At 35.5% G+C, this 27755-nt stretch overlaps 1 protein-coding gene across 9 annotated transcripts in view; it reads right to left on the reverse strand.

The window, feature by feature from the left end:
- Positions 1-27755, reverse strand: part of LOC117315937 (vacuolar protein sorting-associated protein 13A-like) — a 149391-nt gene that overhangs the window by 101975 nt on the left and 19661 nt on the right. For 8 of the 9 annotated variants that reach the window (XM_033870369.1, XM_033870366.1, XM_033870368.1 and 5 more), the window contains exons 4-20: positions 19796-19891; positions 18835-18936; positions 15545-15714; positions 15065-15124; positions 14498-14578; positions 13846-13900; positions 13046-13176; positions 12160-12266; positions 11536-11707; positions 10689-10751; positions 9151-9268; positions 8420-8520; positions 7510-7577; positions 6972-7049; positions 6385-6586; positions 4575-4633; positions 2968-2979 (exon numbers count right to left, since the gene is read on the reverse strand). In XM_033870369.1, coding sequence (XP_033726260.1) covers positions 2968-2979; positions 4575-4633; positions 6385-6586; positions 6972-7049; positions 7510-7577; positions 8420-8520; positions 9151-9268; positions 10689-10751; positions 11536-11707; positions 12160-12266; positions 13046-13176; positions 13846-13900; positions 14498-14578; positions 15065-15124; positions 15545-15714; positions 18835-18936; positions 19796-19891 — 1675 coding nt within the window. The remainder of the gene's footprint in view (positions 1-2967; positions 2980-4574; positions 4634-6384; positions 6587-6971; positions 7050-7509; positions 7578-8419; positions 8521-9150; positions 9269-10688; positions 10752-11535; positions 11708-12159; positions 12267-13045; positions 13177-13845; positions 13901-14497; positions 14579-15064; positions 15125-15544; positions 15715-18834; positions 18937-19795; positions 19892-27755) is intronic. The other variant, XM_033870364.1, reaches the window with a different exon arrangement.

The following is a 27755-nucleotide window of genomic DNA, read 5'->3' on the forward strand; positions in this document are numbered from 1 at the left end:
TACTTTCTAGAAAAAAGTATTTTAAATTCATTAAAGCTAATTTACAGTATATACATTTTTTATAGAAATGTATATACTATTTTATAGAAATACTTCTTCATCTATCAAAATTGTGTATTTGTTAATGAAAGATAAAGTGCCTCAAAACATTATATTTTTCAAACTCATAATGTGTCTTTTCAGAACTTTCAAAAAACCAAATTAAGGGGATTTGGTCACATTTATTTTGTAATTTTGGTAGAGATTTTTGAAAAGTTTTTTATGTGTTTCTAAACAGTGTCATTCCTCCAATGAATGTTCCTTACTGCAAAAAAGTATGACTTTTTTGAAAGTATTTGGAATTTCCCCTGACAAATCATCTTTGGAAACTGCAATAGTTTTGACACTGAAGGAAATGTTGGAGGGCAGTGTATATTGTACAGATCATGATAACATCAAAACTCCCAATATTAAAGTTCCTTATCAATAACATCAAAACTCCAATAATACAGTTCCTCAAACTCATGTATTGAAATAAAACTTGTGTTCCAATATCATTGAGAATCAATATCAAAATCTTCTCCTAAAATTTTATTTAAAAAAAAAAAAATATATTAAAGGAATTTCTTTAAAAAAAAAAAATAATAGAGAACAAATGCTAATACAATGCTGTGGGTGTGTGTAGATTTTAAAATTTTTAATATAAAAAATTATGCAAATTTCTATTCAAAAGGGAATACAACATTGGGATTGAATGAAAGAAATATTAAAACTGAAGAAAATAATTTAAAACAACATCTGTGATTTTTAACAAACATACCTTGTAATCATTAACAAGTAAAATTATCATTATTTTATGAACAGAAAAAAAACTGTGCATGTAAATGGAAAAACTTTATAGATTTATTTCAGATTTCTTATAATATTACAAAAAAAACAAATAAATTTTAACATCACCTAATTATGAAATGAAGTTTGCAATATACTCTATGGTACTAATTCACTAGAATTTCTAGATAACAACTTGATTTTTTTTTCTTTGTTGAGATTGTTTTTATTGAGATATCAAAAAAAAGATTAATTCAAATAAACAAGGAACAAAATTGTTGCAACAATGAAATCAATACTAAAATGGATGACAAGGAATCACAAACAATCTTTATCTGTAGTAAAGTACATGTAATAATAAAATAGCTATTCTAGTCAATTCTGAAAACCACATCACGTCAACATCTACAAAGCCTATCTCACGTAGATCAACAAGGACATGACACATACACACAAACCTGATCTTCAATAGACTTTTTGCGTTTCACAGTTAATAAAATATAATATTACATGTGACTTACATGTTACTGCTTTTAGGCAAAAGATATTAATTTGATTTTCATTTATCTAATTATCCAAGTTTTACAATTATAATTAAATTGATTAAAGTAAAAAAAAATTCATGATAATATTTTTCTGGTTTATGAAATAATGTATGATTAATTGTTTTGTTTTACATTTATTTTTTAATGATTTAATGTTAAAAGTTTTAAATTATTTCAATGAATTCATGTATAAGGCTTCACATGTATTTTCTAATGATTTAATGTATAAAGTTTTATATCTATTTTTTAATAATTTAATGTATTAAGTTTTACATTTGTTTTTCATGGTTAAGTATATTAAGTTTAATATTTATTTTTCAATCAATCAATGTATAAAATTTTACATTTATTTTTTCATGATTTGATGTACCTCGTTTTACATTTACTTTTTAATAATTTAATAAATTAAGTTTTATATTTGTTTTTTTAAGATTTATATATAACATTTTGCATTTATCTTTTAATGATTTTATCCATAAAGTTTTACTTTTATTTTTCAGAATTTGATGTACCTAGTTTTAAAAATATTTTTTTAATAATTTAATATTAAAGTTTTTTGGGTTTTTTTTTAATGATTTAATGTATAAAGTTTTTCAATTTATTTTTTATTGATTGAATGCATTAAGTTTTACATTTTTTTAATGCATGAAGTTTTATATTTATTTTGATGATTTAATGCATGAAGTTTTTAATTTACTTTTTTAAATAATTCAATATATTAAATTTTATATCTTTTTCAATGCTTAGTAAAGATGTATTATAACATCTAATTCATTGACTTAAAAGTAAAAACTTCTACAAAGTAAATTAATGTTTAAGATATTACACCTTTCATTTATTAATTATTTTATCTGATTAATGACATAAAGTATTCATATATTTTTTGCTGATATAAATAATCAACTGTGATCAATAATTAGTTATGCTATTTTTAGACAGAGTTATGTGTCTAATACACAGTTTTGTAGTTTTAGCCATCCATAAAGTTTAATTCTAAAATTTTCACATTTTTTTTTTTTTGTAAAATTTTCTTTTTAACAGAAATATTATATTCACAATAAAACATATGTTATTTTATTGGTGATTTTAACATTAAACACACTGTGAATGTGAAGACACACTAGTATTAGACGTTTCATTAGGATTTTCATCAAACTCTTGAGATATATAAACTTATTTTACAGGTTATCAGGCAAATGTCATGTTTACTGGACTGAATCAGATTTCTCTGGTGATTTTGTGACACTGTTTAGTTGTATTACTAGCAAGCGACAAGGATTTTCAAAATTTCAAAACAGAAATTTGCTTTTTTTGGAAAATGAGTATTATAGATTATCTAAGTTAATTTACATTACATCAAATTGGATGAAAAGGTGTCCATAAAAAATGTTGTTTTTTGATTAGCAATGAACTTCATATATGAAAAAAAAAAAAATCCAAATTTAACATTAACACAATATTTCACTAGAATCTAAAGATATTAACAGAATGTCCCTGAAAAAAAAAAAGTAAAATGGTAATTTTCTATCACTGAATTTGAAGAATGTGATATCAACGTTTCCCCCCAGATTGTCATTACCACAAAGTCTATAATTAGATTCTCCACCATACTTACTGTAGGTTTATCCTGGCAAACAAAACACCATTCAACATTAAACCAAGTCTTCAATATCAAGTCCTTATCAAATTAAACCAAGGCTTCAATATCAAGTCCTTATCAAATTAAACAAAGTCTTCAATATCAAGTCCTTATCAAATTAAACAAAGTCTTCAATATCAAGTCCTTATCAAATTAAACAAAGTCTTCAATATCAAGTCCTTATCAAATTAAACAAAGTTTTCAATTTAAATCCATTAAATTTTAAAATAGATTGTTATGAAATTTTGCAAAGTCTTCAATTTAAATGAAAACTGTTATAAAATCAATTATTAGTTCTTTTGATTTAAATCAAATTCCTCAAAGTATTATATTGAGCCTTTATATAAATCCTTATATATAACGTGTTTCAACTTTTAACTATAATGCTAAAATGGAAAACGATAAAGTAAAGTATGCAATATAACAAATGATGATTTTCCTCCCCAGATACATACAAGATCCCCTCCAACTCAAATACTCACTCAAGACAGGATTTTTTTTTTTTTTTAAATATTTGATGATTAATAATTAACCTATCTACACCATCTATATATGAAAAGATTGGTTTATCATCTCCAGACAGGAATTTTTTTCTTTTATTTTAAATATTTGATAATTATTAACTGACCTATCTACACCATTTAGATATGAAAAGACGTGTTTATCATACTAATGTTAACCTGAATCAAATCTACAGGGTCTACATATCAACAATGACACCAAGTGGGGTTAATTACAGAGTATAAAATAATATTTTTTAGCATTAAAAACTGATCTACAAATGAAATGAACATTGGCTTATTGCCAGATGAATGTGGTCATAATTCAAATTATCTTATGGTATGAACTGACCATTACATGCAATCTTTCACATTTTCTATAAATGTTTTAAGATTTTGTTTTTCTTTTAACAAATATTTAATTGAATGTTACAATATCAAAAGGAATGGGATATGTTTAAATAAATCAAATTGAGGAATCATAAATATTTTATCTCACAGGTCAGTTATACTAGATATATTCTTGTTACATTGGAACTCTTTAGGAATGAAGATCAATAAGCTAGCATACCTCCTTAATGCAAACTGATATCAAATATTCCATGTGTTTCCAATATTACCTGATATACAGCTTCAAAATCCAGGGGTTGTGACTTCTCTACACCCTTGGAATATGTCAACAGCAAAATTGAAGTCGATACAAAAATTTTGAGATTTTTAAGATAACGAATCTGACCAATCACTCCCCTAATACATTTACTCTTCGAAGATAAAAAGGGCATAACAGCCAACCTAAACTGACCAATTTGATCTTGATTGTATCACTTCAACTTTTTATCTGTATCACTCGTACCCTTTGCAAGGTGGCACATATATAGAACCTTCAATTTTATAATGACATATTTTAAGGGTATAAAATTTAATGTATGCACTTGTATAGGGGACAGAGGATTTGGGTTTCCCCAATGCCTGGCTCATTTGACCGAGTAGCTACGTCATAGGCAATGTTATATTCATTGGGGTTTTTTCATCATTTTTTAATGATGTCAAAATAGAGGTGAGAGATCACATTGGTGTACTTACTGTTGGAGACGGATTTCCTCTGGCGGTTTGAAGAATTCAGCCAATTGGTTCACAGTAACCTACATTTACAAATAATTGAATCAATGTCTATATTTTAAAGAGGAAATGATAAATAAGTATATTTTAAGTTCGAATATTCATGAAATTTAATACATTGTATATATACAGTGCAACTTCCAAAAACCGAACCTTCTAAAAACCGAACACCTCTGAATACCGAACGAATTGTCATTGTACGGAATTGGTCCTTCTTTATTATAGTATTAAAAAACTTCCAAATACCGATCCCTCTGAATTCCGAACACCGGACTGATTTTGTGTCCGGTTCCTGTTAAAATATACCAAAAATTACTTCTGAAAACCGGCCTTACCTGGGCGATTATGACACGAGGTCAGGCCAGTCAACCGTGAAACAACAACTGTGACGGGTATTGTGTGAAGCCTTATTGTCTCGGGACCTACGTAGGTGATTTGTACAGGTATCCAATATATACCCCAAGGGAGCATTATGACGGATGGCCTAGTGTATAATCAACACGACAATTATGAAACAATGCCACACTTCATTGAAGCGCGTCGGTTCGTTTATCTTCTCAATGCAAGTAGAGCTAGAAGCCTGAGTTTCGCATTTAATTTAAATGAGGCCCAAAAGGGGTTGTTTTCGTAAAGAAGCCCGTGATGTTTTTTTTAGACAACAGCGATGTCGGAAATACGACCAGTATCATCTGATCAATTGTAATTGATATTGAAACAAAACATCTTCACACCCTTTAATATTATTTGATGTGTAAAATATTCCGTATCGGACTATTGGCCCCATCCACATGACGAGGCTTCACCGGATGTAACAAAATGTAGGCCGATCGTAAAGTGTAGTTGTACATGTGAAAATACTGTTTAAAACTATTGTTATAGTCATTTGCCTTTCTTATATATTCTGCAATATATACATTGATTAACTTTCATAATATGCATATTATTCAGACAATCCAAATTGTCTAAGTATGTACATGCCGTTTTGTAATCGGGTGCATTCTAATAAAACATCGTCCAACTAATTATATCCGGAATTTGACCGGTCATTTTTCGATCAACTTCTCCAAACCGAACCCTCTATAAACCGAACAAATATTCATGTCCCATGCATGTTCGGTTTATAGAGGTTCCACTGTATAACATTAAAGCAATATATTCACATTATTAAAATTTATTCATAACAGCAAATTTTTTCACAAGAAATTTGGAAACTGATTTTTTTTTTCAAAAGCACAAAAGTAAATATGTCCAATTAATGAAATACTTAAACAGCTGGTTTTACCAAAATCATAAGAATGAATGGGGGAAAAATTCATCCAAAATACTGAATTCAGTATTACTACTGAACACTCTCACTCATGCTAGCATATTGTAGTCAATTTCTCCATCGCTGGAAGTATTGTGTCCGATATGTTAATTGACAACATACACTATCACTTAATTGTATTTTCTAATAAGATTTTAATTCATCAAAACATTTAGCAAGATTTGTTATATTTAATAAGCCCTGGAGGCAAATCCAAATGTAGACTATAAGTAAGAGGTTGGCTCACTGCCAGACAATGAAATGGTATTTTATTTAGTATTTTTACTGAACTGCTTAAACATGAAAGAATATCTTTACCAGTTTTGGACTTATCACCAGACATGGGCTTTTCACAACACATGAGCTAATTTCTAGATAAAAACTGTATATTTAAATCCTTAAAATCCTTAAACCACATGCTAGAAGAAGAGTAACATCAATATATTTTCTAAATTAGAGTTGACTTACAGCATCATACACGATTTGTAACGGTCGAGCATTGAGCCTCACACGTGTATCACAAGCGCCATCTAGTGGATTTGTTTCCACCTGGACATCAAGCAGAGAATACACCTGGTCCTCCTCCTCCGTCTGTGACAAGACCATTCGGGGAGTTTGACCATTCTGCTGAACACCGCTAACAGTGAACCGGTCAATTTTAGCCTCCAATCTGGAAGACAGAAATGAAAGGTTACGAATATTATTTAATCAGAAAACCGGCCTCCTTTCTCCTAATGACAGATTGATTGCAAGCACACAACTACTTATGGTACAGAGAACATGTACAAACTCTCACAAATAAAGTTTTAAGGAGTAAGGAGTATTACTTCAAACAAAGGTACATCAACAGAAGGACAGATGGACAGATGAAATGTACACCAACAGATCAGGACAGATGGACAGATACATTGATGGATGCCAGGACAGACAGACATCCTGATTCCAGGATATCCCTATCATATGGAGTATTCCTGTTTAAGTTGCCTCCCTTGTTTCCATTGCCATTTTTAACCTTAAGTTTTACATGGGTATATATACATCAATTTATGACTCACTGTATAGCGGATGCTGCAGGTCTTTGTCCAAATGACGAAAATACATCTTTTAATTGCAACCGAAGAATCTGTGGATCTCTGCAACAGAAGAAATCAATCCAAAGTTAATGTCAGTTCTCAAAACATGTTAATGGTGTTTGGTTGGGTACATAACTCTACCAATTTTAAAGAATCTACATAGAAATTACAGTTTACATTGAGGATCCAATGAAGTTTCAAAACATTTATGTCATGTGACTTTTTATCAACAGATGATTGGTCAGTCAGCTCACATGACTTTTCATTAACAGATGATTGGTCAGTCAGCTCACATGACTTTTTATCAACAGATGATTGGTCAGTCAATTTATGACTTTTTATCAACAGATGATTGGTCTGTCAGCTCACATGACTTTTTATCAATAGATGATTGGTCAGTCAGCTCACATGACTTTTTATCAACAGATGATAGGTCAGCCAGCTCACATGACTTTTTATCAATAGATGATTGGTCAGTCAGCTCACATGACTTTTTATCAACTGATTATTAGCTTTTTACCTTTTAGAGTCGTCCTTTAGCGTAAATGAGAGTGTTGTCAACTTCGTCACAAACTTCACTGCCACAAACTGGAAAGTCAAAAGGTAAATTCAAAGTCAAAAACACTATACATGTAAAAAAAATCATGATGACATATTTTATGTTTATGCCTCAATTGCGATCAAACCTGGGACCTCAGGCTTACTGGTCCTACACACAGTAGATTGAGCTTAAGATAAATTCTCCCTAGCAGAGTCTGTGGGCATCAGATAGTATTTACCAGGGCTTACATATGCCTGTCAACCACTTTATGGCGTGAACAAAACATCATAACTGCTTTTCAATAAGAACAAAGATGATCATTTTAGGTTACAGTCTGGAGAGTAAACAACAACATTTTGAAAATTTGGAAGATTTCAGAATCATTTCTATAGTAGGAGTGGAAATATGCACGGCCTGACCAGGGTTCGAACCCGGGACCTCCGAACACTAGCCGGATGCTCTACCGATTGAGCTACCTGGTCGCCGATGATCGACCCGGTCCAGTTCCGCTACACTAGTACTCTTCCCTCTCTTTTTTAAGTCTTCAACCACGAAGTCTTTACAACTCACAACCCAGGATCGGGTATCCCCTTGTCAAGTATTCACCTCACTTGAAACAAGGTTTGGTCACAGGCACCAAATGTAGTAGGAGTGGGAAAATGCACGGCCAGTCCGGGGTTCGAACCCGGGACCTCCCAACACTAGCCGGATGCTCTACCAATTGAGCTATTTTGTCGCTGATGGTCCAGTTCCGATACATTTCTATTAAGAATCATTTCTATCAATTGAACTTGTGATTAAGTTTAGAATATTTGCCATCACTGAGTCTGGTAATTTAGTTTAGAATATTTGCCATCACTGTGGCTTGTGACACTAGTGCTTTAATTACCTCTTTAGGTAGTGTTGGATCAGACTCATTTTCCTCGTAACCAATGGCATTGTATAATTTTGCTTTTTCTTCTGGTGTGTAAAGTTCTTGGAACTTCTCCTCTGTCATAAATAAAGTAAGAAATATTCAACAAAATTTTTATTTAACTGTCATTTTCACTGGGCACTTTCAAATTCAAACATTTGTATAAAACACAATTTAGTCAACAGAAAAGGAGTACTTTTGAAATCGTATCCAAGATAACACGTTTTGGTTTTGGACATTATTTTTCAAGGTAACACTACATAAGTCTCCAAAATAACAGAACATTAGTTTTGGACATAGTTGTCCATGATAGTGCAATAAATTAAAGTTTTGGACATCACTGACCAAGATAACAGCACATTAGTTTTGGACGTAGTTGTCCAAAATAACAGTACATTATAGTTCTTGACATAGTTGTCCATGATCATAGTGCAAAAAATTCAAGTTTTGGATATCCTTGTCCAAGATAACACTACATTAGTTTTGGACAAAGTTGTGCAAGGTACCATCAAATTAGATATGGAAACCACAGTCCAAGGTAGCCCCACATTTTTTGTTTTGGACTTAGTTGCCCATGACAGTGCAACAAATTTGATTTGGACATCACTGTTTAAGATAACAGCATTTTCGATATTTTGTCAAGTATAACATGTACCACATAATTTTTGGACAATATAATATCGAGATAACATCTGTCCAGTACTTACGAATATCTCCTCCTTCCTTACTGGCCTGACTTTCTTTCTTCTTCTTTCCTCCAAACAATCCCCCAAACCAGCCTTTTTCCTCTTTCTCTTTCTCTCTCTTTGCACCAAGTTTAGCAGCCTACACAAATTAAGAAAGTGTCAAAATTAACGGTATATGCTACCTTACACATTTTACCTAAAATTTGTTCAAAAGTTAAGGAGATGTGCTACCTTACACATTATATATGTGATTTGTGTCAGAGCTAAGGAGATATGCTACCTTACACATTATATTTGTGTTAGAGTTAAGGGTATATATTACCTTACACATTATATATGTGATTTGTGTCAGAGCTAAGGAGATATGCTACCTTACACATTATACCTGTGGTTTGTGTCAGAGTTAAGGAGATATGCTACCTTTCACATTTTACCTCAAAATTGTTCTAGTCTAAGACTCAGAGCTAAGGAGATATGCTACCTTACACATTATATTTGTGTTAGAGTTAAGGGTATATACTACCTTACACATTATACCTGTGAGTTGTGTTAAAATTAAGGTTGTATGCCATATTATACATTTTACCCGTGATTTGTGTCAGAGTTAAGGATATATGCTACCTTACACATTATACCTGTGAGTTGTGTTAAAATTAAGGTTGTATGCCATATTATACATTTTACCCGTGATTTGTGTCAGAGTTAAGGATATATGCTACCTTACAGTTTATATCTGGGATTAACGATTATTATTATTATGCTACTTCATAAAGCACCAGATATATGCACATGCTCGGCACAAATATACCACTGCTAAAAATAGCAGAAAGAAATAAGGGTGAGTCCTAGATATTCTAAATTTTATTATTTAAATTTATAATTTTTTATAAAAATACCAAACTTGAAATATGATCACAAATGGTCTAGATATCTTGCAAATGATTCAGGAATCATAAACAAGATTAATACATCTTTCAATCTCTCAAATCAGTATTTAAATTAATTACAATCTTATAAGAGGCTTGCCCGCAGAGAGATCAGAAAAATTGGCTAATAGAAAAAGATTTTTTACACATGACAGATTGTTGGAATTGTTGAGTTTTTCATTTTATTTTCCTTATAAAACGCTGAAAAGTGATATTAAAACCTCATTTTTTAAATATTATTTATTTAATCGCAACCCGCAATAAGTCCCCGCTATAAAGTGGAGTCTAATTTGATTGACACATCAAAGAAACAAGCACGTGCACAGTGCCGCACAGTGATAACTTCAAAGGCAGCGGCGATTTACAAAGAAGATTTGCCGTTATATTCCATACATTTGCCTCTCAGGTTGAGTTTTAGAACATCTTTTAAATACATATTCTGTAATTGTTTTCAAGAAATAAAGTCGGAAAGCCTCTAATTTTGTCACATAGAAACGTGTACTGAAGTTTATTTAGTGATCGGAGATGTGCCGTTTACCGGTCCGTCTGCGGGTAAGCCTCTTTAAGGAAAATGAAGTTAATATCTGTTTGAGACCCCGTAGGACTAACAGTAATATAATACGTAAAACATACCTCAACTTCTGCCTGCTGTCTCATCAACGTCAGACTGAAAACATCCAACACTCGTTCACATTCCTACAACCAGAAGATCAGTATATAAAATAGTGCTAGTTCTCAATAAAATTTATCTGTCCAAGAAGTCCAGTCCTCTTGTTCTGACTCTGACGAAAAATTATTTCATTCTGATATTAGGTCAGGTCCAGTCAAGTGTCAATTCAGGTCAAAAGTCAAGTCGAAAGTCAAATTCAAATCATGTCAAAAGTCTGAGCAAATCAAAAGTCATAGTAAGTTTAGACAAATGTCGATTCAGAGTCTTTGTTTGTTTTTGTTTAACGTCCTATTAACAGCCAGGGTCATTTAAGGACGTGCCAGGATTTGGAGGTGGAGGAAAGCCGGAGTACCCGGAGAAAAACCACCGGCCAACGGTCAGTACCTGGGAACTGCCCCACGTAGGTTTCGAACTCGCAACCCAGTGGTTGAGGGCTAGTGTTAAAGTGTCGGTACACCTTAACCACTCGGCTACCGCGGCCCCTCGATTCAAGAGTCAAGTCAAGAGTCGAATCAAGAGTTGAATCAAGAGTCAAATCAAGAGTCAAATCAAGAGTCAAGTCAGGAGTCAGTTAAGTCAAGAGTCAAGAGTAAAGTCATGAGTCAATTCAAGACTCAAGTCAAATCATGTCAAGTCAAGTTAACAGTCTAAGAACGATTCCATGTTTAAATATTTCAGAATTTTGGATGTAACAAAGTTCCTATATAACCAAATGTGTAAATTAAATTTATACCCAATTAATCTTGATTATAACATTGTGCCCTGTTATGTTTAAGAGACGTTTATTTCAGAAATAACTTCAATTTTTACCTCGATCTTCTTCTGTACATCTCCTGGTACTTTTTTACTGTCAAGTTTCTTTACGTAGGCCTCACGGTAATCTCGCATGCTTTTACGATGTTTGCTGATGTAGTCCCAGGACCACATGCGGCGCCGTCGGCGAACACTCTCCTCCAGGACACTTGTCATTGCGAAATGCCACCTTCATAATAATCACAAAACATACATAAGCCCCCGACCTTTGTGTAAACATTTAGTATTAAAGTTTGGGGAGGGCTTATTTCAGCAGCCTATTATTTCAAAATGGATGATTCTGCAAAAATGAAGATATGTAAGCATGGTCTTATTGTGGATAGATAATTAACATGAAATTAAAAAAAAAAATATTTCGAGGACTAAATCTTAAGATTTTTTTAAACACTTTTACACATTGGCTGTGATATTTGAAAGGTTCATTTTTCAGAATGATAACAATTTGTAGTAGGAAATCTTATGATAATTTGAAGCAGTGGAAGATTATTCAAAACATAAATAACATTGAAGACCATATATAATTTGTCTATAAAGGAGTAAAGAAAGGTGTTAATATACAATGAATTGTGTTGTATAGGGTACAGACAGTCCGCAGGTTTTACCAGTTTACGGATAACCTACCACTTTTTGGAGTGTTGGTGTACGGCAACCTCTGGTCGATATTTCCTGTATACCCCCCGAAGTGTCATTCTCTCAAGAGCTTCCAACATCTCCAGGATGTCGGTATACTGTAAATAGACAAAAATCTCAACGCTGCACTCACGTTTGTTCTGTTTAACACCCTATTAACCAGAGATAAAAATGGACTAAGGGCAAAAAGGCTGAAAATTAGATTACTCAATCTTTTCAATGGGAAAAATTACAAGTTTACATTACACTGATATTCTCAAAAAGGCTGAAATCAGCCAATCGGCTGAACATTTTCATCTCTGATTTACAGCCAGGGTCATTTAAGGACGTGCCAGGTTTTAGAGGTGGAGGAAAGCCGCACTTAGGTTTCGAACTCGCAACCCAGAGGTGGAGGGCTAGTGATAAAGTGTCGGGACACTTTAACCACTCGGCCACCGCGGCCCCTTAGTACTCAGGTTAATTTATGTCAGGCCAACAGAAGTAGCTGGTCTAGTCAGAAGTATAACACTGGCCCATCCACAACTATCTACCATTTAAGAGGGTATAATAGATTTTATGTAATATTTGACTCATCGACCAATTTAAAAATTCCATGTTTATCCACCTCCATCTTTGTATAGATTCCAATATCTCCAGGATATCTGTATACATAACGAAAATACACAAGCATTGCACTCACGTAAATTTATGTCCAGCCATTGATATTAGCTGATCTTCTTAGAAATATTAAAATGGCCCAAGCAAGAATATCTACCATAAATGAAGGATCTTACATGACTTTTTAGGTAAGATATATTTTTGACCACATTATTAATTCATGCGGAATGGGCTGTAAAAATATCTGTGTTCCCCCTCTAATCATGAAATGCTCACTTACCTGCATTTTTGAGAGCATAACTGCGATGTCATCAAATACGAGGGTAAGGTAGATCTTAGGAATAGTAAACTTTGTCTGTTCTGGCTTGGTGTTCAGACGTAGATGTGAAACCAGAGAGATCGGCTTTATCACTGAAACATACAAAATGTATATAAATTTATACAGAACCAAACTTAAGTATATCACTTTTTTTGTTAATGAATCGTGGTTGACTTCACATTTATAAATATATTTTTCAGGAAATTTTTATCCAGACATCTTACACATACTGAACATATAAGTCTCTTTATACTTCTCTTACTTAACTCACTTCATTTAATTAAGCATTGATGTCATTTTTTCAGAAGTTTGCAAACAAAATTTGTTTCATACCCCGATGAAACTAAAAAAAATTGACATCAACGCTTATAATTAATTTTTGAAAATGATTTTCTAATTTAAAACATGTTTTATGTACAATTTTACTGGTTTTAAATGGGATTCTTTTTCTCAAATCGATACGCAACGTCAATTGTCGTATTGTGACGTCACATTTTTCGCGCCATTCCCGGAATTTCTTTCATAGAAGAATGAAAGAATTTTTCGACCAATCACATTTGAGTATTTATTATGAAAACAAAGAAAAATAAATCATCACTTTTTAAGTATGAGAACATGGTTTTTATCCCACACCAAGCATACATTCCTCATATAAACAACTCATAAATCACGGATAAAAATGTCTTGGATCAACATTGCTTGTATTAAATATGAGATCTGTAAATATTTTTGGTATTTATTTGAAATTACGGAACACTTACGGTACTGGCTCTGGGTTTTTTTGTCCTTACTGGCAATATCTGTCTTCAGTCTCTCCTGGATAAAGTACATTTTTAACTTTAATCCAGTCTTTTTAATAACTTTCAACCATACCACTAAACTATACATACTTATAAGCCTGGAAAATATTTGACTATGTTAATACTACAAATGAATTATGCAAGTAGAGCTAAAATTTGCCCTGGGCATTCACCAATCTCAAAATATTTCATTTTTTTTATAATACCAATAGCTGATTACTTAAAAAATTGCAATGATTTGTTATAACTTTATAAGAAATTCAATATCATACATTACAATACACCTTCACACAGATATACAAGATTGGTGCCTGTTACCCTGCTGATTGTTGATCTTTGACCCAACAAAAATATTCAAATCATATTCTCTTAACCTTGACCTTTATGCCTCCTGGACATCGATTATAATGTAAATTTTGAACAGTTACAAGGGAATAGAACCCAGTTGCATACATGCATATGGCTATGATGTTGACATACATAATGTAGTTATAGATATGTATTTGGAATTTTTATAAGACATACATAACCTGGTTGCTATAGTGATAGACATATGCATTATGAATATGCATGAGGGTAAATATATCACAATGTTCCTATGGTGATGACCTACCAGTATAGCAGCCTTGTCGGTGCCATCTAGACACTCAGAGCTACTGTTCCAGTACACAGCCAAGGAGTCCAGTCTGACAAGCTGTGAAACAGAAACATATATTAAGGATTGATGTTACTAAGCATAATTTTGAACCAATAATTGTGTTAGAGTTATCTCCCCTGTAAACACTTCTGAATCTTCACAATAAATTAGTCATTACGAAAAAAAAATATGTCATTTTAAAAAAATTCTTTAAACAAAACTGTTTTGTAAAAGACAGACATGCTTTCTTACAGTTAGGTAGCATGTTCCCTTAAGATTCTATGTTTATTTATAAATATACACTCATGCACTCAAAAATAAGCATCCTGTGGTATTTTGACATATAAGAAACTGGGGACTAAAAGGAGAGATCCCTACAAGTAAATCCCTTCCCTGTCCCCTCCCTCTTTTATCACAGAGGGTAGTCAAATAATTATCTGATGATAAATAGGGAGGAATATTGATGTTGAATCAGATATGACAATAATAATCTTATATTTTGTATGTTCATACAAACTTACTATACTGCTGTTTTAAACTTACCTTATAGATCTGAGTGACAGCCTCCTTAAGGATACATGGAGTCCAATTCTCATCTGTCGTCTGAAATAAATACAAACAATGGGTATCATTTAACGAGTATCCTAACTTTTATATCACACCCTTATTAACTTGCCATCTTGTTATATTTGAAAGTTTGTCAGCAATAGCCAGGTTTGTTACAGTACCATAACTTTATAAGCAAACATATTAATTGCTTAGTACAAATGATGACATCATCAGTTCTGGAACACATGCATGATAATATGACAAACTCACCATTAAATTCTAGTTTTCAATAGGAAGGTCTATGAGAAATATATACCTACTCCCTTCAGTTTAGTGTAGACAAAGAAATCTCAATCCTAGGTCTAAGATTTTTGAGATTCAGCACTTCTCAAAACCTCGTTGTAAACCCCTAAAATTTTGAGTTCAGATTTCTACATGTGTCTCTCACTGTTAAGACTATCATCAATTCATTACCTGGAACAAAAGTTCCTGAAGTGTAACTCCGAGTGAAAATGGCCGTTTTGGGTTGGTGTAAGAGTCCTCATAACGAACGTGGATGTTTTTCACATGCACTTGGAGATTCTTAATAATCTGTGTCGCCATTTTCTCAGCGAAAGAGTCTTTTTTCGGGTCCTTGGGTTTATCTGTTGCAATAAAAATGATGAGTTGGTAAGTCGGTTAAAAACAACATTCTTCTCGATCCTTGATCTTATTACTGGTACCTTCTGCTAATTCCTATAGGGTTCTAACCGAACAGAAAAATTGTATTGGAAGATAATTTTGGTCAGCATTTTTGTAATCAATTTATCAAATGAAATTTCTAAAACTTGCAACTGTACACATAAACTGTATACTTACTCGAATTAAGGAGCATATAACCAAATTTAAACAAATTAGCATAATGCTGAATTCATGATGTTGTAGAAAAAAATAAACAGACAATGTACATAACGTAACGATAATTTAGTGGAATGTTTCGATGCAAAAAGTTGTAAAATAAGGTCGCAACTACCATATTTGTTTAGCCACCTCGATCTATTGTAGTCGTCTCTGTACCGACCGAAGGTCTACCGTACTTACTTTTCTTGGCCTCCAGCTGTTTATCCACCTCGATCTATTGTAGTCGTCTCTGTACCGACCGAAGGTTTACTGTACTTACTTTTCTCGGCCTCCAGCTGTTTAGCCTCCTCGATCTGTTGTAATCGTCTCTGTACCGACCGAAGGTTTATCGTACTTACTTTTCTCGGCCTCCAGCTGTTTATCCACCTCGATCTATTGTAGTCGTCTCTGTACTGACCGAAGGTTTATCGTACTTACTTTTCTCGGCCTCCAGCTGTTTAGCTTCCTCGATCTGTTGTAATCGTCTCTGTACCGACCGAAGGTTTATCGTACTTACTTTTCTCGGCCTCCAGCTGTTTAGCCTCCTCGATCTGCTGTAATCGTCTCTGTACCAACCGAAGGTTTACCGTACTTACTTTTCTCGGCCTCCAGCTGTTTATCCACCTCGATCTGTTGTAATCGTCTCTGTACCGACCGAAGGTTTATCGTACTTACTTTTCTCAGCCTCCAGCTGTTTAGCTTCCTCGATCTGTTCTAATCGTCTCTGTACCGAGCGAAGGTTTACCGTACTTACTTTTCTCGGCCTCCAGCTGTTTAGCTTCCTCGATCTGTTGTAATCGTCTCTGTACCGACCGAAGGTTTATCGTACTTACTTTTCTCGGCCTCCAGCTGTTTAGCCTCCTCGATCTGCTGTAATCGTCTCTGTACCAACCGAAGGTTTACCGTACTTACTTTTCTCGGCCTCCAGCTGTTTATCCACCTCGATCTGTTGTAATCGTCTCTGTACCGACCGAAGGTTTATCGTACTTACTTTTCTCAGCCTCCAGCTGTTTAGCTTCCTCGATCTGTTCTAATCGTCTCTGTACCGAGCGAAGGTTTACCGTACTTACTTTTCTCGGCCTCCAGCTGTTTAGCTTCCTCGATCTGTTGTAATCGTCTCTGTACCGACCGAAGGTTTATCGTACTTACTTTTCTCGGCCTCCAGCTGTTTATCCACCTCGATCTGTTGTAATCGTCTCTGTACCGACCGAAGGTTTACTGTACTTACTTTTCTCGGCCTCCAGCTGTTTAGCCTCCTCGATCTGCTGTAATCGTCTCTGTACCGACTGAAGGTTTACTGTACTTACTTTTCTCGGCCTCCAGCTGTTTATCCACCTCGATCTGCTGTAATCGTCTCTGTACCGACCGAAGGTTTTCGTACTTACTTTTCTCGGCCTCCAGCTGTTTAGCCTCCTCGATCTGCTGTAGACGTCTCTGTACCGACCGAAGGTTTACTGTACTTATTTTTCTCGGCCTCCAGCTGTTTATCCACCTCGATCTGATGTAATCGTCTCTGTACCGACCGAAGGTTTATCGTACTTACTTTTCTCGGCCTCCAGCTGTTTAGCCTCCTCGATCTGTTGTAATCGTCTCTGTACCGACCGAAGGTTTATCGTACTTACTTTTCTCGGCCTCCAGCTGTTTAGCTTCCTCGATCTGTTGTAATCGTCTCTGTACCGACCAAAGGTTTACCGTACTTACTTTTCTCGGCCTCCAGCTGTTTAGCTTCCTCGATCTGTTGTAATCGTCTCTGTACCGACCAAAGGTTTACCGTACTTACTTTTCTCGGCCTCCAGCTGTTTAGCCTCCTCGATCTGTTGTAATCGTCTCTGTACGACTGTAGGTTTATCGTACTTACTTTTCTCGGCCTCCAGCTGTTTAGCCTCCTCGATCTGCTGTAATCGTCTCTGTACCGACCGAAGGTTTATCGTACTTACTTTTCTCAGCCTCCAGCTGTTTAGCTTCCTCGATCTGTTGTAATCATCTCTGTACCGACCGAAGGTTTATCGTACTTACTTTTCTCGGCCTCCAGCTGTTTATCCACCTCGATCTGATGTAATCGTCTCTGTACCGACCGAAGGTTTATCGTACTTACTTTTCTCGGCCTCCAGCTGTTTAGCCTCCTCGATCTGCTGTAGACGTCTCTGTACCGACCGAAGGTTTACTGTACTTACTTTTCTCGGCCTCCAGCTGTTTAGCTTCCTCGATCTGTTGTAGACGTCTCTGTACCGACCGAAGGTTTACTGTACTTACTTTTCTCGGCCTCCAGCTGTTTAGCTTCCTCGATCTGCTGTAGACGTCTCTGTACCGACCGAAGGTTTACTGTACTTACTTTTCTCGGCCTCCAGCTGTTTAGCTTCCTCGATCTGCTGTAGACGTCTCTGTACCGACCGAAGGTTTACTGTACTTACTTTTCTCGGCCTCCAGCTGTTTAGCTTCCTCGATCTGTTGTAGACGTCTCTGTACCGACCGAAGGTTTACTGTACTTACTTTTCTCGGCCTCCAGCTGTTTAGCTTCCTCGATCTGCTGTAATCGTCTCTGTACCGACCGAAGGTTTATCGTACTTACTTTTCTCGGCCTCCAGCTGTTTAGCCTCCTCGATCTGCTGTAGACGTCTCTGTACCGACCGAAGGTTTATCGTACTTACTTTTCTCGGCCTCCAGCTGTTTAGCCTCCTCGATCTGCTGTAGACGTCTCTGTACCGACCGAAGGTTTATCGTACTTACTTTTCTCGGCCTCCAGCTGTTTAGCCTCCTCGATCTGCTGTAGACGTCTCTGTACCGACCGAAGGTTTATCCTACTTACTTTTCTCGGCCTCCAGCTGTTTAGCCTCCTCGATCTGCTGTAGTCGTCTCTGTACCGACCGAAGGTTTATCGTACTTACTTTTCTCGGCCTCCAGCTGTTTAGCCTCCTCGATCTGCTGTAGACGTCTCTGCTTTGCTTCCTGCTTTGCCTTCTCCTCTTTCTCTGCATTGTACTTAATGGCTGAAAAACACAAAATTAATTTCTTATGACAATTGATTCTAGTTGACAAATAATTGGGGGTTATTAAAAAATAAGCATGTTGGTTATTGCTAAATCAAAACATGTCCCCCTACTGGTTTAAAATGTATGTAACAGTAACCTTGACCTTGACCCAAAAACCCTGAAACTGGAACATGATCTGTAGCTACTCCAACTGAAGTTATACCAACTTTCACCAACATACCTTGAAGTATGGCTGAGAAAAGTGCAGACAACTGAGTGGACGGACTAACGGACCGACAGACAGACAAGCAGTCCTCGACGTTTCAATAAAGACACATATGTAGCCTTGATTTTCTCCGATAAGTTAGTTTACATTGATTTGTCGTTTGATATCAATTATTTTTAAAACAATAATTTGTCTAGCCATTATTTCACTATATTGTACATAACATGTAATTGTGGTTTGATGTTAATTTTCATTTCAGGTGAGCCCATATGGCCGATAGATAAAAAAAAAATCTGTGATAAATTGAATTTATTCAATATCAAAAATTACAATTACATTGTAAAGACCTGCGGCAAGTTGATGACAATTATTTTGTTTATATCTGGTATTAAGCCTTTAATAATATATACCCATTAATCGCATGAGTTAAACAGGCAGCCCTCAGAGCAGAAATTCTGTAACACATACATAACACCCCCCTCCCCCCCAACCCTCAACTCCCACCCCCGTAATGTTGTATGATCTCGTTCTCCTTTTCACTTGTGTACATATCATCAGCCCTAGACAGATATAAATGAACCATGAACAAATACAGTAACAAATTCTATTTCTCTCGTCTGGATTTCTCACTTAGAAGTGAACGGTATTTACCAATATTAGGGACAGCCAAAGCATAGACTCCATCAATAGATGCTATAACAGGCTCTGTATACAAGTTCTTCCAAGGGATCTTCAATGTCAGCTTTCCTGGAAAATACAAAATATCAATAAACTTAATATATACTACGATCTAATCAACAGCTTTCCAGGAAAATACAAAATATCAATAAACTTATTATTAATTATTATATACTACGATCTAATCAACAGCTTTCCTGGAAAATACAAAATATCAATAAACTTAATATGTACTACGATCTAATCTAATTTTCCGCAACATGCATACTGTAATCAATCTTTTGAAATACACATACTTTTACTGTACAATTGCGTACAATTTTTGTTGTTGTTGTTTCCCTGGTTGCTACGGAACCACCAATAGATTGTTATATCATTGCTGCATCATGTGCTAACCAGAGAAGTTTTTACCTTAAATACTTGGAACGCACCAAACCACAAAAGAAAATACAAACGAACATTTCAATATTAATTCTCAGCTTAAACACAATCAAAAGAAATGAAACAATTAACATCTTCTTAATGATCTTTAAGGGAGAAAATATTATAACTTTAATCAACCAAAATGATCATTTAAAACTATGCCCAGCCCAACTAAAGTGGCTGCAACATGTAAACTCTGACTAGTAGCTATAGCTATAAGGAAATAGGTTTACTGGTTCCCAATGAAACAGCAGTTTTCCTGAACAGTAATATATAAAGATAAACCTGCCATTGAGACCGCCTGAATTAAGTGACATGATCCCTCTCATATGACCGTATTCTCCCCTTCCAGTGATATTTACTAATTACCTGAATCTGGATTAAGACGCCACCTAACCTGTATTAAGAGGCCACCTATAACCTGTATTAATTGGCCACATATAACCTGTATTAAGTGGCCACCTATAACCTGTATTAAGAGGTCACCTATAACCTGTATCAAGTGGCCACCTATAACCTGTATCAAGTGGCCACCTATAACCTGTATCAAGTGGCCACCTATAACCTGTATCAAGAGGTCACCTATAACCTGTATTAAGTGGCCACCTATAACCTGTATTAAGAGGCCACCTATAACCTGTATTAAGTGGCCACCTATAACCTGTATTAAGAGGCCACCTATAACTTGTATTAAGTGGCCACCTATAACCTGTATTAAGTGGCCACCTATAACCTGTATTAAGTGGCCACCTATAACCTGTATTAAGAGGCCACCTATAACCTGTATTAAGTGGCCACCTATAACCTGTATTAAGTGGCCACCTATAACCTGTATTAAGTCGCTACCTATAACCTGTATTAAGAGGCCACCTATAACCTGTATTAAGTGGCTACCTATAACCTGTATTAAGTGGCCACCTATAACCTGTATTAAGTGGCCACCTATAACCTGTATTAAGTGGCCACCTATAACCTGTATTAAGAGGCCACCTATAACATGTATCAAGTGGCCACCTATAACCTATATTAAGAGGTCTCCTATAACCTGTATTAAGTGGCCACCTATAACCTGTATTAAGTGGCCACCTATAACCTGTATTAAGAGGCCACCTATAACCTGTATTAAGTGGCCACCTATAACCTGTATTAAGTGGCCACCTATAACCTGTATTAAGTCGCTACCTATAACCTGTATTAAGTGGCCACCTATAACCTGTATTAAGAGGCCACCTATAACCTGTATTAAGTGGCTACCTATAACCTGTATTAAGAGGCCACCTATAACCTGTATTAAGAGGCCACCTATAACCTGTATTAGGAGGTCACCTATAACCTGTATTAAGAGGCCACCTATAACCTGTATTAAGTAGCCACCTATAACCTGTATTAAGAGGCCACTTATAACCTGTATTAAGAGGCCACCTATAACCTGTATTAAGAGGCTACCTATAACCTGTATTAAGAGGCCACCTATAATCTGTATTAAGTGGCCACCTATAACTGTATTAAGTGACCACCTATAACCTGTATTAAGAGGCCACATATAACCTGTATTAAGATAACACCTAACCTGTATTTAGTGGCCACCTATAACCTGTATTAAGAGGTCACCTATAACATGTATTAAGAGGCCACCTATAACCTGTATTAAGTGGCCACCTATAACCTGTATTAAGTGGCCACCTATAACCTGTATTAAGTGGCCATCTATAACCTGTATTAAGATGACACCTATAACCTGTATTAAGTGGCCATCTATAACCTGTATTAAGATGCCATCTATAACCTGTATTAAGATAACACTTAACCTGTATTTAGTGGCCACCTATAACCTGTATTAAGATGACACCTATAACCTGTATTAAGATGACACCTATAACCTGTATTAAGTGGCCATCTATAACCTGTATTAAGATGCCATCTATAACCTGTATTAAGATAACACCTAACCTGTATTTAGTGGCCATCTATAACCTGTATTAAGATGACACCTATAACCTGTATTAAGTGGCCACCTATAACCTGTATTAAGTGGCCATCTATAACCTGTATTAAGATAACACCTAACCTGTATTTAGTGGCCACCTATAACCTGTATTAAGAGGTCACCTATAACCTGTATTAAGAGGCCACCTATAACCTGTATTAAGTGGCCACCTATAACCTGTATTAAGTGGCCACCTATAACCTGTATTAAGTGGCCATCTATAACCTGTATTAAGATGACACCTATAACCTGTATTAAGTGGTCACCTATAACCTGTATTAAGTGGCCACCTATAACCTGTATTAAGTGGCCACCTATAACCTGTATTAAGTGGCCATCTATAACCTGTATTAAGATGACACCTATAACCTGTATTAAGTGGCCACCTATAACCTGTATTAAGTGGCCACCTATAACCTGTATTAAGTGGCCACCTATAACCTGTATTAAGAGGTCACCTATAACATGTATTAAGAGGCCACCTATAACCTGTATTAAGTGGCCACCTATAACCTGTATTAAGTGGCCACCTATAACCTGTATTAAGTGGCCATCTATAACCTGTATTAAGATGACACCTATAACCTGTATTAAGTGGCCATCTATAACCTGTATTAAGATGCCATCTATAACCTGTATTAAGATAACACTTAACCTGTATTTAGTGGCCACCTATAACCTGTATTAAGATGACACCTATAACCTGTATTAAGATGACACCTATAACCTGTATTAAGTGGCCATCTATAACCTGTATTAAGATGCCATCTATAACCTGTATTAAGATAACACCTAACCTGTATTTAGTGGCCATCTATAACCTGTATTAAGATGACACCTATAACCTGTATTAAGTTGCCACCTATAACCTGTATTAAGTGGCCATCTATAACCTGTATTAAGATAACACCTAACCTGTATTTAGTGGCCACCTATAACCTGTATTAAGAGGTCACCTATAACCTGTATTAAGAGGCCACCTATAACCTGTATTAAGTGGCCACCTATAACCTGTATTAAGTGGCCACCTATAACCTGTATTAAGTGGCCATCTATAACCTGTATTAAGATGACACCTATAACCTGTATTAAGTGGTCACCTATAACCTGTATTAAGTGGCCACCTATAACCTGTATTAAGTGGCCACCTATAACCTGTATTAAGTGGCCATCTATAACCTGTATTAAGATGACACCTATAACCTGTATTAAGATGACACCTATAACCTGTATTAAGATGACACCTATAACCTGTATTAAGTGGCCATCTATAACCTGTATTAAGATGCCATCTATAACCTGTATTAAGATAACACCTAACCTGTATTTAGTGGCCATCTATAACCTGTATTAAGATGACACCTATAACCTGTATTAAGTTGCCACCTATAACCTGTATTAAGTGGCCATCTATAACCTGTATTAAGATAACACCTAACCTGTATTTAGTGGCCACCTATAACCTGTATTAAGAGGTCACCTATAACCTGTATTAAGAGGCCACCTATAACCTGTATTAAGTGGCCACCTATAACCTGTATTAAGTGGCCACCTATAACCTGTATTAAGTGGCCATCTATAACCTGTATTAAGATGACACCTATAACCTGTATTAAGTGGTCACCTATAACCTGTATTAAGTGGCCACCTATAACCTGTATTAAGTGGCCACCTATAACCTGTATTAAGTGGCCATCTATAACCTGTATTAAGATGACACCTATAACCTGTATTAAGTGGCCACCTATAACCTGTATTAAGTGGCCACCTATAACCTGTATTAAGTGGCCACCTATAACCTGTATTAAGTGGCCACCTATAACATGTATTAAGTGGCCACCTATAACATGTATTAAGTGGCCACCTATAACCTGTATTAAGAGGCCACCTATAACCTGTATTAAGTGGCCACCTATAACCTGTATTAAGTGGCCACCTATAACCTGTATTAAGAGGCTACCTATAACCTGTATTAAGTGGCCACCTATAACCTGTATTAAGAGGCCACCTACAACCTGTATTAAGTGGCCACCTATAACCTGTATTAAGTGGCCACCTATAACCTGTATCAAGTGGCCACCTATAACCTGTATCAAGAGGTCACCTATAACCTGTATTAAGTGGTCACCTATAACCTGTATTAAGTGGCCACCTATAACCTGTATTAAGATGACACCTATAACCTGTATTAAGATGACACCTATAACCTGTATTAAGTGGCCATCTATAACCTGTATTAAGATGCCATCTATAACCTGTATTAAGATAACACCTAACCTGTATTTAGTGGCCATCTATAACCTGTATTAAGATGACACCTATAACCTGTATTAAGTTGCCACCTATAACCTGTATTAAGTGGCCATCTATAACCTGTATTAAGATAACACCTAACCTGTATTTAGTGGCCACCTATAACCTGTATTAAGAGGTCACCTATAACCTGTATTAAGAGGCCACCTATAACCTGTATTAAGTGGCCACCTATAACCTGTATTAAGTGGCCACCTATAACCTGTATTAAGTGGCCATCTATAACCTGTATTAAGATGACACCTATAACCTGTATTAAGTGGTCACCTATAACCTGTATTAAGTGGCCACCTATAACCTGTATTAAGTGGCCACCTATAACCTGTATTAAGTGGCCATCTATAACCTGTATTAAGATGACACCTATAACCTGTATTAAGATGACACCTATAACCTGTATTAAGATGACACCTATAACCTGTATTAAGTGGCCATCTATAACCTGTATTAAGATGCCATCTATAACCTGTATTAAGATAACACCTAACCTGTATTTAGTGGCCATCTATAACCTGTATTAAGATGACACCTATAACCTGTATTAAGTTGCCACCTATAACCTGTATTAAGTGGCCATCTATAACCTGTATTAAGATAACACCTAACCTGTATTTAGTGGCCACCTATAACCTGTATTAAGAGGTCACCTATAACCTGTATTAAGAGGCCACCTATAACCTGTATTAAGTGGCCACCTATAACCTGTATTAAGTGGCCACCTATAACCTGTATTAAGTGGCCATCTATAACCTGTATTAAGATGACACCTATAACCTGTATTAAGTGGTCACCTATAACCTGTATTAAGTGGCCACCTATAACCTGTATTAAGTGGCCACCTATAACCTGTATTAAGTGGCCATCTATAACCTGTATTAAGATGACACCTATAACCTGTATTAAGTGGCCACCTATAACCTGTATTAAGTGGCCACCTATAACCTGTATTAAGTGGCCACCTATAACCTGTATTAAGTGGCCACCTATAACCTGTATTAAGTGGCCACCTATAACCTGTATTAAGTGGCCACCTATAACCTGTATTAAGAGGCCACCTATAACCTGTATTAAGTGGCCACCTATAACCTGTATTAAGTGGCCACCTATAACCTGTATTAAGAGGCTACCTATAACCTGTATTAAGTGGCCACCTATAACCTGTATTAAGAGGCCACCTACAACCTGTATTAAGTGGCCACCTATAACCTGTATTAAGTGGCCACCTATAACCTGTATCAAGTGGCCACCTATAACCTGTATCAAGAGGTCACCTATAACCTGTATTAAGTGGTCACCTATAACCTGTATTAAGTGGCCACCTATAACCTGTATTAAGAGGCCACCTATAACCTGTATTAAGTGGCCACCTATAACCTGTATTAAGAGTTCACCTATAACCTGTATTAAGAGGCCACCTATAACCTGTATTAAGTGGCCACCTATAACCTGTATTAAGAGGCCACCTATAACCTGTATTAAGTGGCCACCTATAACCTGTTTTAAGTGGCCACCTATAACCTGTATTAAGAGGCCACATATAACCTGTATTAAGTGGCCACCTATAACCTGTATTAAGAGGCCACCTATAACCTGTATTAAGTGGCCACCTATAACCTGTATTAAGTGGCCACCTATAGCCTGTATTAAGTGGCCACCTATAACCTGTATTAAGTGGCCACCTATAACCTGTATTTTAGTGGCCACCTATAACCTGTATTAAGTGGCCACCTAACCTGGATTAAGACGCCACCTGTCATTTTTAACTTTTTTTATTACCTCCCTTGGAAGGTAACTTATGACAGATTTGACTATATTTGGTGGGACTTTAATTACCAAGCATGGGCTTTAAATGTCCACAGGTGATGTGTCATGGCTACTGGATTTTTTGTAGTGGAGTAGCCATCTTTAACAAATCTGTCATATGAACCAGATCTAATTATATAATAGATGTGACAATTATTTGATGCCTTATCCAAGAAGGCAAAAATCTGCCGGCCCGAACCACCACCTCATCCATGAATTGAAGATCCCTTTGGATATGATGGATGAGGGGCTTTAGAAGTAATCATAGAGTGTTATTCCCAGTAACCAGTCTGTCAGTCTGTAACTCTTCAAAGTGATTTTAGCTCATACATATTCATGACACACCTGCCAATAAAACCCTGCACAAACATGGGGCTGTCATATTTTTTCAGATCATTTAAAGTAAAGGGACATACTGTCTGTACATACAGTAGCAATCTTATTGAATTGGATTTTGTTTTTTCACTTAAATTTGGGATTGAGCCTATTCCCTTCATTTTCCAAAGACAATTTGTGAATAAGTAAAGAATTCTTCAGTAGTGAGCTACAAATTTTAGGAATTTAGCTTAGATATCAAATAATTCCAGATAGGAATGGGGCCCACGATTGGACCTCTAGCTCCCAGAAATAACCTGGATTGAACTACATAGAATTTTTCATATAAAATTAACAAGTTTTAATATTTTTCACGAATGTTTAAAATTCTTTATAAAACCTTAATATTAACAAGTAGGACTACATCAGGACATAGATTTTGATGACACTACAGAAAGTAAAACAGATGACACACATTGATAAACTCCAGGTTGGTGTATATAAGAATTTCAACATAACATTTAACATTTAGAACTGTCTTTGATGTTGATGTCATACTTATGAGGTAAACTGAGCCATATAGTTATAAAACGTCTCCGGGATCAATATAGTTTTCTATTTCTATACAATAATCGACCTAAAATCTCCACCTCACTACATTCTGTATATACAAACAGGTTCTTTCTGCAGGAAGGCAACATTTTTTTTCTGGTTGTGTATACGTATAATGACTACAAAATATAATGCAAAACTTTCACTCACCATAACTTTCAGATTCTAAAGAACCTCAGGCTATATATATAGTTATGACAAAGGTTTATGTAATCAGATGTCTGTCCATGGTTTCATTTAATTGTTGTTTGTTTACTGGGTTAACGTTTATCACACCGTGAACAGCCAGGGTCATTTTGAGGAGGGGCCATCTTGTAGTAGCTGGTGACTACCTCACTAAACAATACATTGAAGGCGTGTCGCATGCCATCCAGAGCAATCAAGGTTAATTAAGCGCCTTGTCCAAGGACAAAGCCATGAAAGAATATACAGAAATTCAAGCAAATCATTTTTACATCAACTATCTCTAACCAAACATGG

The sequence above is a fragment of the Pecten maximus genome, chromosome 17 (genome assembly GCF_902652985.1).
Source record: "Pecten maximus chromosome 17, xPecMax1.1, whole genome shotgun sequence".
NCBI classification, from domain to species: Eukaryota; Metazoa; Mollusca; class Bivalvia; order Pectinida; family Pectinidae; genus Pecten; species Pecten maximus.